At 40.2% G+C, this 15,461-nt stretch overlaps 2 protein-coding genes across 9 annotated transcripts in view; one reads left to right on the top strand and one right to left on the bottom strand.

Moving 5' to 3' along the window:
* Positions 1-4,478, bottom strand: part of Avl9 (AVL9 cell migration associated) — a 50,181-nt gene extending 45,703 nt beyond the window's left edge. For all 8 annotated transcript variants that reach the window (XR_015685539.1, XR_015685540.1, XR_015685542.1 and 5 more), the window contains 1 exon segment: positions 4,194-4,478. Coding sequence is in view for 3 of the 8 variants with exons in the window: in XM_087657387.1 (XP_087513513.1) it covers positions 4,194-4,286 (93 nt within the window). In the remaining 5 variants the exon portion in view is untranslated.
* A 7,361-nt stretch (positions 4,479-11,839) lies between these two features.
* Positions 11,840-15,062, top strand: Lsm5 (LSM5 homolog, U6 small nuclear RNA and mRNA degradation associated). The gene is made up of 5 exons (NM_001107289.1): positions 11,840-11,936; positions 13,104-13,199; positions 13,448-13,475; positions 14,346-14,418; positions 14,818-15,062. The coding sequence occupies exons 1-5, from the start codon at positions 11,891-11,893 to the stop codon at positions 14,848-14,850; spliced, it is 276 nt and encodes a 91-aa protein (NP_001100759.1). The 5' UTR covers positions 11,840-11,890; the 3' UTR covers positions 14,851-15,062.
* Positions 15,063-15,461: the final 399 nt, after the last annotated feature.

Below are 15,461 nucleotides of genomic sequence, written 5' to 3'. Positions count from 1 at the left end.
CCTGCCTCTGTCTCTTGAGTGCTGGATTAACAGTGTCAATATCACCATCTGGCTCCTGGTTTTGTTTTTGTTTGTTTTATCAAATGAACCTTAAACTTCTTTCTGAGTTAGTTTCTAAACTGTTAGAAAATCGGTTTCCCTGGTAAAGTTCCAACTGTCTTACAATTTTGCTTTTTCTTCCTAGGAAATATAGTGTGGGGCTGGATGTTGCTCTTGCAAAGAGCTAAGTTTCAATTTCTAACATCTACTTTGAGGGGCTCATAACTGAATGTAACTACAGGAAAACTAACACACTCTTCTGGATTCCACAGGCACCTGCATACATATGGTGAACATATATACATAAACTCAGGCACGCACATACACACAAAACAAATAATCTTGGGGGGAAAAAAAAGAAAAAGAAAATAAGAGTTCGGATCTGAGATCCAGGCCAACCTGATCTACAGACTGAGTACCAGGACACCAAGGGCTACACAGAGAAACCCTGTCTCAAAAAAAAACCAAAAAAACAAAAGAAAAAAAAAGCCAGACAATAAAAAGAGTTATGGAGAGAGTCATAAGGCTCCACCCGTCTTTGAGAAGCTATTAGCATTTATAGGTGCTAGGGCATGGGAGCGGATCATTTTCTTTCACAGTATAGCCATTAAGCTGCCCAAGTTCCAGTGACTAATTTCCCCATCCATGCTTGTGCAGTGGGTCACACTATAACAACAAAAACAAAGAAACATGAAAATAGAAGAAAGACTTGTTGAGAAGAAAATGTTCAGTAGGAGTGGAGGGCATGAAAAAGAGTAATGAGATATGAAAATGACCCAAAGATTTTACATACTCGTATGATACTGTCAAAGCATAATAAAGAAAGAAAACAGTTTGGTAAAAAAAAAAAACAAAAACAAAAAGCATACAACCCGCTCTCAAAACCCAAGAAACAAAAACAAAAACAAAAAAATCAGTTTATTCAAGAATTAAAGATGCTAGCTATGTATACAATCCAGGACTCTATCATTAAATAGGCCAAAAGCAAAAATTTAGATTGGTGACATGGTAACATAGTGGGTAAAGGTGCCTGTAGCCTGACAATATAAGCATGAAGACCTGAATTCATGAAAATGTTGAGAGAACTGACACCACAAATTGTCTTTTGACTTCTACACATGGGCCATACCCCATTCTAAGCACATCATATACACAATTAATAATAATAATAATAATAATAATAATAATAATGTTAAGGCTTGGAAAATAATTGTTCTCTATTGAACATTAAAAAATTTAAAAGTATGAACAAAATCAAAGAGCTTACGTGATACATACTTGATTATTTAATAAAAGATTATGGCAATCTGATTTGTGGGCTGGCCCAGCCTGGTAAGTATTGCTGCTGCTCTTACTCCTCAAAGAAGCTTTTTTCTTCATAGAAATCTACAACTGGTCAAAATGCAGAGGACAACAACTGACCATGAGGTACACAACCCAAGCTGATGATATATTTATAGCACAATCTCTACACCTGATGCTCAGGGAACATGGTAGAAGCGGTGTGTGGAAAGATTCTAGGAGTCAGAGGACAAGGACATCTGTGAGATAATATCTTCTATATATAGCAGGAAAGCTGCACACAAGAACTCTCAGTAATGTGGTTGTTTACACAATGACAACAGTAGATAGGGCAAGCAGAAAGGGGCCCATACCTAGATGAAGGCTATAGGTAATTCATTGAGCTAGATATGGAGACTCAGTCTTCTCCAAGGACATATCCCTGATAGGTTATCTATTCCAAGTAGTCAACCCTAAACGGATACACACCAGCAACACTAAACATACTCAGCAGGTTAAATTTATATGTGTGGATGGTTATGTGCAGCACACATGCTTGCATGTGTGTAACAGATGAAATGATAAATTTGAGGAGAGGGAGGGACACAAGAGAAATTGGAAGAGGTGTAAAGAATGTAAATAAAATATTCATATATGACAAAAAAGAGCAGGGCATGGCAGCAAATAAATCTTTATTTTTGTTTTAAGATAGGATCTCTCTATTAGATAGCCCTGTTGTCCTGGAACTCAGTCTGTGGACCAGGATGGCCTTAAACTCACAGAGATCTACTCTTTGTACCTATTAGGCAAGCACTCTACCACTGAGCTACCTACATTCCCTAGTCTAGGATTAGGTTCTTAGTGCTTTGTTTCTACCATACCCTAGGTAGGTGTAACTTTCAAAGATCAATAATTAATCAAGCTACTTTAAGCATCAAATAGAGGAAAAACTAGGATTTATTTGCTTCTTGGAATTATTATATATTATTTGGCAATAGAAACTGAGAAGGGCAAATTAGGAAGCTATTTGGATTTGATGGTCTTAGAGAAACATAATATAGGCCTCCTGCTTCTGGCACAAAACTTACTTTACAAAAGCAGTCACTTTTACCTGCATGCTAAAACCAAAAGTCAAAGGCAGAGAGAGAGAGAGAGAGAGAGAGAGAGAGAGAGAGAGAGAGAGAGAGACAGAGAGAGAGAGAATATTCAGGTTGCTCTTGTATCTTTGCTTTTTAAAAAAAATCTTTTATTAATTTTTATTTATATGTATACAGTGCAGTGTAGCTGTTTTGAGATGCACCAGAAGAGGGCATCAGATCCCATTATAGATGGTTGTGAGCCACCATGTGGTTGGTGGGATTTGAACTTAGGACCTCTGCAAGAACAGCCAGTACTCTTAACCACTGAGCCATCTCTCCAGCCCTGTATCTTTGCTTTTAAGAACAGTTCTCTATTCTCTAGTCTTTATGCAGCACTATATACTGCTTCCTTTGTTGAAATTTATATTAGCAATAAAACCAGTAAGAAAGGCAGAAAACGTAATGAATCTTGGCTTTCAAATGACAGCAAGAATCAGAAGACTACCCTATCTTCTATCAATTCTGATTTTTCTTTCCTTTCCAGAGCTCCATTCAGTGTAGTTCTGAAGCGAGCTTCCACAATGACTATACTGCCACACACGGACACACATGGCACAGGAAGCAAGGTTACTACTTCTGACCGACTCCAGGGCTGTTTTTCAAAACAGTATGATCTCAGCAATCTTTTTTTTTTTCAGTGTGATTTCTGTCATTTTGTCACTTTACTCCTAGCTTATAACGCAACTAGTTAGTTCAAAGGCTGTAGTCATGAAGTACTAAAAAGTCATAATAGCACACACAATAATGCTACTTTCTCTTTAGTGTTATTCTACATCTTTCTAATCTGAGGATAAAAGGATAGAACATCTTAAAGTTAATGGTCTCTTTTTGAGGCAGGATCTAAGTATCCTGTTCAACTTAAGATAATCAATTTGCCACAGCCTCCCATTTGCTGGATGTGTGCTGTGTACCACCACACCTAGATTGAAGTTAACAGTCGACACACACCTATATACACACGCACACGCAGCTAGCTAGCTACCAGTTCTCCACTCCCTTTTCTACTTTTGTTATCTTCTAATGTTACATTCTCTGTGAAAAGAAACCAAATGCTTTGTTTTCTATTAGCAGTACTCCGTTTTTTCAACACCTTAGGTATTCAATATATACATCCACTAGCGCATTATGACATCATTGCCTTCCAGTGTTTGTTCAGATTAAACAATCCTATTCTATTTTGCTCCTCTGCCTTCAAAACAAAGCAAATGCTCTGTTCAGATGGTAGGTTGAAGAGTAAGCTAAGAAGCTGGCTCCATTTGGACTATCCATGTCCATTTGCACTATCTGTTTGGCACGTTACATTTTCATTTACTGCAACCGACTTGGAGGGTCAACCTAACCAAAAGAATAGTTCTGGGCAAGATCAAATCTTACATGGCACAAAGAGAAGGGGGCGGGGCCGCTCGCCAACCCTAAACTACAGATTCGGAGGCTTGCGGGAGATAAACAAAGGAAGCTGATTCTTCAGAGCGGAGCCTACAAGTGCGTCAGCCTACTTGAGCATTCGTGTGGAAACCCACAGCTCACTACATGCCGGCGTTCAAACGCCGAGTTTTTCCTCAAGATTTCCTTTACGGGTAGACACCCAGCAGGTCGGTGGAGATTGACAGGGAACAGAAGGCTCGTCCGTCCTTCTTTCTCTAAACCCGAACCCCCGCTGCTCGTCACACAATTCCCAGAGGCACAACGCGCGGGAGGCCGCGGGGCGCCGAGTAGGCGCGGGCCGGTCCTCACCTGGCAGCCCTTCTTGTGGTGAAAGCCGACCACCACGATATGCAGGACAGGCCCGCAGGGGGCGCCGTCACTTTCACGCCCAGCCTTCTCCATGGGCGCTCGCCGTAGACCCGCACCGCGACTCCAAACGCCGAGGCCGGGCCGCACAAAGCAGAGCGACGGCTTTCAGATGTCAACCGGAGCGCCACATACGCGCTGCGCCACGGGCTCGGGGGCCGCCGACCAGCTCCCTCACCTCCGCGAAGCCCCACAGGGCCTCCACCGCTCTGCTTCATCCGCTTCCGCAGCTTCCGGGCTGTCACCTGACGCTACAGCCGCCTCCGGCAGGGCGGGGCGGTACCCTGAGGCCCATGTCCCGGCAGCGTCTGAGGCAGTGTGGGCGGAGCCTGACTAGGGGGCGGGATTAAAGGAAAATAAATCGGATAAGGGCGGGGTTGTATAACATGAGAGGCGGGACTGTTTGAGAGCAGGATTGGCGGAAGAGGTTGAAGGCGGGGCCTATAGGACCTGTGGGGCGGGGCAGAGCGGGCGGGGCGGGGCAAGGTAAGGCAGACGCTGACCATCAGGTACCTTTTGCAGTCAGTGGTGGAGGAGTTGAATTGGCTTCCACTTAAACCTGCTCCTTTCTCCCTACGATCTTTGTCAAATCACTTCCTTCTAAAAATCTATCTTTCCTTCATTAAATATCCTTACTCCTCCTCCTTCAATTTTACTTATTTATAAAACGTATTTTCATTCTTTAAATCTTTCGTGGAATCTCTCAGCCTTGAGTTTTAAATGTTTTACAACGACACATGCATTTTCATGAAGTTTGGTATCTTGTGTATTCAACGTTGAAATTAAGTTGCTTGCTTACTCAAATGTTTCTTTACTTTCACTCTAGAGTTTTTTCATTTAATTTTTTTCTGTACAGTCCCATATACTAGGCTGCAAGTGTGTAATGCTACAAGTTGAGGAGCTGAAGTAAGAGAGTTCCAAGTTTCAAGCCAACCTGGGCTACATTGTCTTAGAAATGTGCTCACAAGGTCAAAGATCACTACTGCAAGTATAATGACCCAGCAAAGCTTTATAACTTTCAAGTCACTCCAGGCGTGGTGGTGCATGCCTTTAATTCAAACACTCACTCCAGAGGCAGAGGCAGGCAGATTTCTGAGTTTGAGACCAGCCTGGTCTACAGAGCAAGTACCAGGACAGCCAGAGCTACACAGAATTCCTGTCTTGAAAAACAATGACAAGGGATAACAACAACAGCAGCAACAATTAATAATAATAATAGTAATAATAATGATGATGATAATAACTTCAGATGAAAAGGGTCATAGTCCAAAAACCATAGGAACAAACACCACCTGTTCAGGATGGCCAGGTGGTAGTGGTGATGGTGGTGGTTGGCTTTTCCATTTTAGCTGAGGTCCTAGCTCACGCTTTACTCCAGATCATCTGATTTAGGATGTGGCTGGAAAAGGAGAAGAAAGAGAGAGTGCAGAGTACGCAGTGTTTAAACTGAGTGCACCTGGATAAACATCTAATGAAGGACAGGGAAAGGAGGCAAAGAAGGCACGTGGTTCTTAAAATTGTAAGAAAAGACAAATTTCTCACATTGGTGAGTGTGATGGCTATTCTTGGTTGTCAACTTGACTAAATCTGGAATGAACTACAACGAAGAAATGGAGGGCACATCTGTGATCCAGGTTTTGAGGCTGGAAGAGACAGGCTTCTGACCTGGATCTTAACATGGAATGACACATACTTTTGATCCAGATCTTGAGGCATAGTGACCATGAAAAGCTTAGGCCCAGGCAAGGTAGTATACATCTTTACATCCAACAGACTGAGGCAAGCAGAGTTCAAGGCCAGCCTGGGATAGAGCAAGTTCCAAATCCAGGTGTGATAGTACACACCTTTACTCTGGGCCATACCTTCTGCATAAGGACAATGGAAAAGGCATACTTCCTTCTCTACCTGCTTCCACTTACTGGCCAGCACACCCATTGGAAACTACTTCGGAATTCCTGCTTATACAGAAGAAGAGCCGAAACACTAGCCTCTTGGGACTGAGCAATTACTAGATCTTTGGACTTCCATTCACAGCCGCTCATTGTTGGGTTAGTTGGACCAAAGACTGTAAGTCAGTACAATAGTTTCCTTTAATATATATAGACATTCCATAAGTTCTGTGACTCTAGAGAACCGTGACTAACACAGAGTTTAAGATCAGTCTAGGCAAACAGGTATCCTCCTCATACCCGCAAAGATAAATAAATATATACGTTATACACAAGAGTTTGGAAGTCTTGACTCATAATATCCTCACCAATAAAGACTTACATTGTACCTGTCAAATGATTATTCCAGCTGTGATTAAAATATACTCATGTACAGTTTAAGTGCTTCTGGGTTTTACTGTAGTTGGCACAAAATAGGTTTGTTTCTAGAGTTTCCAAATCCTTTACTGAATGTGCTAAGTTTTGAAAAGTAAGTTGTTTAAATGCTTCTAAAACTACTCAATATTTTTAATATGCTATCATATCTTTTTTATATAGCAAAATTCTTGGCAATGTTCATGGCTTCATGAAAACTATACGATTTCCAGTAACATTTTTTTCACATTACCCTTTTATGTTAACTACTTGTCTTTTACTATTTTCTTGATGTAACCTGTGTTAATATTTTCCACAGTTGGCATAGCTAAAATTGAGTCTAACTTCACACCTTTGCTTGAACTTGTGTTAGACTGTCTCCAGGAAACATCGACATTTACTCCACTGTTCAGGAGTGACACGCTGCCTTTAGAGGTATGTGTCACTTTGGATCCTGAGGCTATCGCGTGAGATTAAATCATCTTTATTAAGCTTAAATGTTTTAAAAAGTATCATTTAAGATTATCATTTATTTAGTTATTTTCAGACACGAAGTGATCTGAGGGAGAAAGGATTCATTGCAGTGCAGGGGTTGAGATGACACGTACACAAAAGAAGGGACAGATAAAGAGGACTTCATGGTCCTTAAACTGGTACATTTAAAAGCACCTCCCTTATCTTAGTTTTGTGTGTATATGTACATGTTTATGTTTGTGTGTGTATATGGAGGCCAGAGGTCAATGTTGGATACCTTTCTTCAATTACTTCTGTACTTTACTTATTGACAGGGTCTTTCACTGAACCCGGAGAGCACCTATCTGGCTAGACTAAAAGACTTGCAAACCTTAGGAATCCTCCTGTCTCCTTCCCCAACACTGGCACTGTGGACCTGAGCCATTATTTCCAATTTTTTTATAATGTAAGTGCTAGGTAATGAACTCAGGTCTTCCTACTTGAGTGATAGACTAAGCCATTTTTTTTCTAGACTGTGCATTCATTTTTAAGTGAATTACATCACTGTAAAGTAAATTCATTAACAGGATATTATTTACAAGGACAAATCCCTTACTGAAAAACAATTCTTTTATTTTTCAAAGTATTGGGAAGGGTTAGGCGGGAAGAAATACTAGTTTGAGATAACCAAGTCTAAGTACATTTCTGTACCTTGTCTTGAAAGAAAAGTTTGGTTGTGTTCATATAATGACATTTAACTTCAGGGGAAATTTAAAATGCTTTTCTGAATATATAGAATCTTGAAAAGATTTACATTATATATACTTTATAATGATTCATAAACTCCATTTATGTTTTGCTCTGTAAGGAAGCACCAAAGGGGAGGGGGCCAGGTGCACTTTGAGTCAAGAAGCTATGGCGTAATTTCCAACTCGGTGAAATTGTAGCTGAAATTGACTGGCTGTTTTTGGCTTTTTTTTTTTTTTTTTTTTTTTTTTTTGCCTCAGGAAAGAACATGGTGGAATAGAACTGCTCCCATCTAGAAATCTTGCTCAGTATACTGTGTAAATACTAAGTTTCTTTTATACAGTATAAAAATATTTCATTCTTTTTTGTGGTACTCACAAGTGCTAATGTTGCTAAGTCCAGCTACTTGGAAGGCTGAGGCAAGACAGGAGAAAGTTCAAGGACTGCCTGGGCTACGGAGTGAGTTCAAACTAGCCTGAGTAGCTTCATGACAACCTACAAGACAATACAAGACTTTCCCTGTATGCATGAGGTTCCTGGTTTCAGCCCCAGCACTGCAAAAAGAAACTTGCTAGTGTTCATTTTGTTCATATCAGGGAAGATGTAAAACATCGGCTGTATTCTTTTTCTGATGAAAACAAAACAGGAATACAGATAGAAAAGAAAAGCAAGAAAAGAAGGGGACTTCATTAATGAGTATGGCCTTACTCTCTGTATGAGACCTCACAAAGATTAAGGTGTGTGCCAATGAGCATAAATGAGATATAATAAATCCAAAGAGCATTGATTAGGCCCTGTATTACATCTGGGAATGTGGTAGTTTTACTGTGCCAAGGCAGATAAATTGTTGCTTGAATGTGGTTTATTGTTATAAAATAACCTTTCTTTTACATTTATTTTGCCTGTTGGAGTGTTTATGTGGTAATGGGAGTACAGGTTTTGGTAGTTGGTATACCTCTACCTTGTGAGTTCCAGAGGTTGGACTTGGCTCATCTGGCTTGGCATCACTCACCTTTACCATCACTGAGCTGTCTCACCAGCCCCCTCAATAACATACATGTGCAAGCAATTAATAATGCTACCTATATGCTGTTCTACCCTAAGCCAAATATAATGTTAACATTAGGAAACAAAAATCTATAAGTAACACTACATCACATAGAATAGTTTGCTATGGGCTGGAGAGATGGCTCAGCTGTTAAAGGATAGGCTAACAACCAAAAATATAAGAATAGTTTGCTGTATATTAGATCTTGCCCTAACCAATTTTCATAGGTTATTTCATTTAATCATTAAAATAATGAGAGAGATAGTTCCAAGGTTGAGAGCATTGGTTCCTCTTCTAGAAGACCTGGGTTTGATTCCCAGCATCTCCATGGGATTCATAACTATAATTTAAGTTCCAGGGGATCTGATACCCTCCCTGACCTCCATGGACACCAGGCACATATGTAGTGCACGGACAATAGGCTGGTTTGAGTAAGAATGAACTCCATAGGCTCATATGTTTGAATGTTTAATTACTAAGGGTTGGAACTGTTAGAAAAGATTAGAAGGATTAGTAGGTGTGGCCTTATTGCAGTAGGATTGGCCTTAGAGGAAGTATGTCACTTGGGGGGCGGGGAGGGGAGGTGAGCTTTAAGGTTATCAAAAGCCCTGCCAGGTCCAATCTCTTTCTCTTGACTTGTGGATCAGGACGTAGATCTCCACTACTGTTTCAGTGCCATGGAGGCTGCCACACACCCCACCACTTCAAGAATGATAATGAACTAAAGCTCTATAGCTTGAAGCAAGTTCCTAATTAATGTTGATATGTTGTCTTGGTCACAGTAATAGGAAGGTCACAAAGACACATATACATGCAAACAAAACATCCATATACATAATTAATAATTAAAACTAATATTGTATTTGGTATTACCACCAGTGCTTCAAACAGGTAAGCTGAGATTTAAAAAGCGTAAATAATGTACTCATAAGAAAAAGTAGTTTGTAGAAACTGTGCTGGGGCTAGTGAAATGGCTCAATAGGTAAAGATGCTTTCTGCCAAGCTTGTTGACCAGAGTCTGAGTCCCAGAACTCACATAATAGAAGGAAAGAACACATTCCTTCCAATTTTCTGCTGTTACACACATATGTGTGCACTCATGTGGTGCACACAATTAAATGTAATGTTAAAAACATTTTTAAAAGCTTTTAAAAACTGCGAAGTTTGGATTTGAAAAAAAGCCACTAAATTCAGAACCAATGGATTTAGTCACTATACTATGTTCCAATGTTCTTAGTCTTGAGGAACTCAGTTTTTTTTTAAGGGTAGGTGCTTTGTTGAATAATTATATTAAAATGTACATCCAAATAACTTTGACAGCTATTGACAGTGCTGCCAGCCAGCATCAGACTCCAAAAAGACTACACAAGTCAGGAGAGGTGATCATTTCTGATCAGGGTCTTGAAAAATGGACATCTTTACCAGAACATTGAGGAATAGCATGAAGTTAAATAGGAAAAAACCACTGAAGACTGGGGTTATTCAGAAAAAAAAACCCCACATTTCGAAAGGCAAGTGTTTTATGTTAAATGTAGAAGAAATAAATGGTTATGGTTCAAAGACAAGATCAACAAGAAAGGCTTTTAAGTGACATATACCCACGACACACAATATTTCCTTTTCTCAGGATGCTACTTTTGTCTCTTCTCTGCTTTTCCATCCTTAATCACTGTGCGGGATTAGACTCCCAGCAACTCCTCAGTTCTTCAAGCTCTTATGTGTGGCCAGGGGACAGTGTTTAACTTTTTTTTTTTAAGCACAAGAAACTTAATCCTGATTCTTGCATCAAAGGACGGCTGTAAAGTGTGTTTGCAATTGCTTCAGCACCTAGTAGATACAAAAGATTTATCCTTTGGGAGTGGAAGAAAAGTCACCACTGGCTTGGAATTGAGAATGGGGTTGAGTTTTCTAAGTTCCTTGGAGGCATTGCTTTCTATATTAAATTCTATAGTTCTGTGTACATGGAATGTATTATTTGTCCTTCTTCCCACTCACTTGGTTGAAGATTTTTCTGGACATTGTTTTACATACCCAGCAAGCTGGTAGTCAGACAGTATTTGATGGATATGTTTGTTCAACGAAGGAAAGGATCGTGCTTACCAAACACTGTAAAATGAATGCTGTTCATAATGATCTCTCATATTAGATTGTTTGATTTTAAGTCCATCACATGAGATGGACAAAGGCAAAGAATTTATCTGCTTTAAAAACAACAAAACAAACAGCCAAACAAACAAAAACACTAGGGCTCAAACTCAGGGCCTCATCAATGTTAGGAAAGTACTCTATAGCGAAGCTACTAGCTAGCCCTTGTTAGTTTTAATTTTTTCTTTAATGTCAGGGTCTAAGGTGGCCATGATGACAACTGATGCCTCCTTCTGTCTCTGGGTTTACTGGTCATTCCACATTAAAAGGGGCCTTTTCAATCTTTTCCAACACAGAAGTGTGATAGCAAGGTTTCCAAACATGATGGTGAAAACATACAGAATGACATCTTTCTGTTGCCTGTAAGTCAAAAACTGATGACTTTAAAGCCTGTAATAAACTAGACTCCTAGAAACGATACGAAGAAATTAAATAAGTATTAAAACCTTTTTTAAAAGGATAATGAAAAATAATGCTGCTTATGGATTTTCAGTCCTCTGTCCTTAAAAGTAACAGATTCCTTAAGAAAATGAGTAGTTGTTAAGGAACACGCTGAACTATGATGGGAAATATAAATTGATTATTTTGCTCTGAAGAAAAATGCCGGCTTGAGATGCAACCTTCCGCTTGCCTAGGAAGCGCAAGGCCCTGGGTTCGGTTCCCAGCTCCGAAAAAAAAAAAAGAAAAAGAAAAAGGAAAGTTGCCAACTCGGAGATCTCATTTGCTGTGGTCTTCTGGAGGCAAACTCTCTCTGAAGTTTAGTAAAACTTCAGGGGACTATAGTCGGGTTGGTGGCAGGGATAGAGGTCTGAACCTCTCTACAGAGCTCTACAATCGCAAGATCGGCCTCCGATTAGTCTCGTCTGACCCAGCTGTGGGAAAAGGGCGGAAGCGCGCTATTTTAAAGTCTGCGCCGGTGTCCTTATGCCACTTCCGGCGTGGCCATGGCGGCTAACGCGACCACGAACCCGTCTCAACTCCTGCCACTAGGTAAAAGTCTTGCTTGGGGAGCGGGCGGGTTGCTACAGTTCCACGTTGGGGGCCGAGGCTGGGCCGCCGCCCTTCCGAGCCCGGCTTACCGCCCTTGGCGTCGCTGGGAAGACAGACCGTTTTGCCTGTCGGTAGTCGGCGAAGGTCTCACTTAGTGAAGGACATGCTCGGCCTTCTTTTTGAGCTCGCCAATAAGATGTCATGGGTACCAGTCCCAGTTCTCTGCGTGGCCTTTTCGGTCTCCAGATTAGGCAGACTCTGTATTAGGCATTGCATCCACGGTATACAATGAATCTTAAAATAGAAATCTGGAAACTAGCTCCGTTATTCCTTAATTCAACAAGCAGTTCCCGCGCAGTGCCAGAGAGCTGTTGAATAACGAACTTAAATTACAGCCATTGCTTTCAGATAGCACACTAGCACACATCGTGCTGAACAATTCCAAGATGCCGAGACGCTCAGGTTGGTCCTGGAGCTCAGAGAAGAAGTGACAGGAAAGCTGGTGTCTCTAATAATGCTTCTCCCCTGTAATGCTTTGGGTCTGGTGAATGTAGTGAAAGTGGCTGTGATTGAAAGTTTTTGCAATGTTAGATATTGTTTATCGGTACAAACACTGATGAAGAGAAACAGTCATGGTTTCCATCTCATGGTGTGTTCCTATATTAATCAATTAATCTAAATAAAAATCACAGTCCTATTAATTGCAAATAAAGAGTTAAGTGAAAGCTAAAGCAGACATTTGTGCTAATGATTGAACAGAGATTTGTATAAGATGTAAAATTATTGAGTATTGATTCATGGCTTCAGATACATATGTAGCAGAGGATGGCTTTGTCTGACATTAGTGGGAGGGGAGGCCCTTGATCCTGTGGAGGTTTGATGTCCCAGCATAGGGAGAGGCTGGAGTGGGGGGGGCAGGAGTGTGGGAGCACTCTCGTAGAGGCAAAGAGGAGGTGGGAGAGAGCGGATGTCAGAGGAGGGCTGTGGAGGGGTAATCAGGAGGGGGGTATCATTTGAGATGTAAACGAATGGAATGATTAATAAAAATAAAAGCAAAATAAATGTTGAATGTTTTTGCCTATCCATAATGATAAGAAAATAATAAAGTAGGCATTCAAATGTTTGTTGATTTAATAAGTGGGTAAAACTACCTCTTTCCTTCCACAGAGCTTGTGGACAAGTGTATAGGATCAAGAATTCACATTGTGATGAAGAGTGATAAAGAAATCGTGGGTACACTTCTAGGATTTGATGACTTTGTCAGTATCCTTTTTATAAGTGGTAATGATGTAGTGTTTTAAAGATGTATTAAGTCTTTGTGGTTATTACATTAATAATTTTGTTTTCCAGGAACTTGGTAGCATTTTAAGAGGCGTGTTTGATGATAGGGTTTTTGCCAACAACAAACCTTTGAATTTGCACTACCATAATGTTGAACATATTTGAAACCAAACAAAAACATACACCAGAATAAAGTCAACCTTGTTTATTTTCTTAACGTCGAATTTCAGATATGGTGTTGGAAGATGTCACAGAGTTGTGAGTAGTTAAAGGATTGGGGAGGAGGGGAGGACATCTCTTATCGAGTAATCTCTGATTACTTTTCTATTCCTGTGAAGAGACAGTATAACAAAGTCATCTTATAGAAGAAGGCTTTAACTGAAGGCTTGCTTGTAGCTTCAGATGATTAGAGTCCTTGACCCTCCTGGTGGGGATTGTGACAGCAGGCAGCAAGGTGTGCATCTGGAGCAGTAGCTAGGAGCTTATATGTTGAGACAACAACCAGGAGACAGAGAGAGGGAGAGAGAGTTCGAATATGAGTTAGCAGTTACTGGGTGTAGTTTAGGCTTTTGAAATCTCAAAGCCCACTCCCATTGACACACCTCCTCCAAAAAGGCCACACCTCCTAATCATTCCCAGTCTACTGAGGACGAAGTGGAGGCCATTCTCCTTTAAACCTCCATAGTAGCTTTAGTATGATTGATTAAAAAAAAATTACTTGTTGGAAAATACCTTAACATTTAAACATTATTTACTGGTATTTGTGAGGTCCAGTTAGAGAATTATTATCTTAATATTCCTGAATTTGTAAGAATTGCGAGCAAGCTTTATGGTGAATTATATTTACATGAATATTATCTAGTGGACAGTTTATATTTGTGAAACTTACTGTAATTGTATAAGTTCACATTCATTCATATGTAAGAATAGCAGCTTTGGTACTAGGGATGGAACCCAGGCCGTGTGTGTGTGTGTGTGTGTGTGTGTGTGTGTGTGTGTGTGTGTGTGTACTCTTCCAGCAAGCTATTCTCCTTGCCCCAGTAATAACTTTTAGGGAGGGAAAGTGTTTACAAAATACTGCATTTGATTACTTGTTTATCCTGACTCCATTTTAATCTGTTTATTTAGTGAAATTACACCAGAAGGAAGAAGAATTACAAAATTAGATCAAATTCTACTAAATGGAAATAATATAACAATGGTAAGATATTAAAACTTTTCTTTTGAAATTATTTTACTTTTGTGGTGCAGGAATTATGGAACTGACTTAAACTGATAGTTGACAGTGTTCATGGCCTAGGTACACGGCTGAGATGGGAAGGGAGCCTTGGTGACCTGTGCCCCAAGGCAGCTGTGGAAAGAGCATTGGTCTAAGCTTGACGTTAGTTTGCTTATTAGTCTTTGTAGACTTTTAGCTCGTAAGGAATCATCAGTAACGTAAACGTCAGTCAGTGATGTAGGAATTACATACAGAGGACTTGGAGAAGATAGGATTTGAAGGATGGGGGAGAGACAAAGCTAGCTTTGGTCCATGAGGAACACTCAGGGTTTCTTAGGTGATGTGATAATGTTATTAATAAACTCTTTTTCTCCAATGCAGCTGGTTCCTGGAGGAGAAGGGCCTGAAGTATGAGTGGATTTCCTTGACTTATGCTGGATTCTGGCTTTGTGTTTTTCAAACCTTTAATGTTTAGATTCTATAAAATGAAGTTTCCGTTAAAGGGAAACACTTTGAAGATATACATCCATTTTTCTAAGCTAATCATGGTTATTTTGGGAAAAGAAGAGTTTTGTTTTGTCTTGTTTTTTTAAAGACTAAAAAAATAAAGATGGTTTTGGTTAACTGTGATTTGATTTATTATGTTGAAATAGCTAGTGGAACAAGTATAGTTATTTCGATACTTGGTTTCATATTGATTTCTGTTTGTTTTTATTACTTTGATTGGGGAAGGGTAAGTTTACTCAGTGGCTTGAGGGTAGGGTAGAGCAGAGGAGATCCTCCTGAAGTGATGTCCTCCAATAGCTGTTCTTCCTGGCCTCTTTGCTGAAAGTGAACTTACCTCTTGTTTTTTCATAGAGACTTTGTTCGTTTTTATGTGTATGAGTGTCTTCTCTGCATGTAGGTCTGCTGCCTGTGCAGGTCTGCAGAGGACAGGAGGTTGTTTGGTCCCTGGTACTAGACTTACTGTGGGTTGTCACATGCAGTGTGAGTCTGGGAACTAAACCTGGTTCTCTCTGAGGAAC

This window comes from Rattus norvegicus, chromosome 4, assembly GCF_021556685.1.
Source record: "Rattus norvegicus strain SHRSP/BbbUtx chromosome 4, alternate assembly SHRSP_T2T, whole genome shotgun sequence".
Lineage (NCBI taxonomy): Eukaryota > Metazoa > Chordata > Mammalia > Rodentia > Muridae > Rattus > Rattus norvegicus.
Note: the sequence above shows the minus strand (reverse complement) of the source record. Positions and strands in the feature narration are given on the sequence as shown.

Excerpts from the sequence above, each read along its gene's own strand:
- Lsm5 (NM_001107289.1), top strand. The coding sequence starts at position 11,891 with ATGGCGGCTAACGCGACCACGAACCCGTCTCAACTCCTGCCACTAG. Across the intron at positions 11,937-13,103 it reads GTCTCAACTCCTGCCACTAG|AGCTTGTGGACAAGTGTATA; the intron begins GTAAAAGTCTTG and ends TTCCTTCCACAG. Across the intron at positions 14,419-14,817 it reads ATGGAAATAATATAACAATG|CTGGTTCCTGGAGGAGAAGG; the intron begins GTAAGATATTAA and ends TCTCCAATGCAG.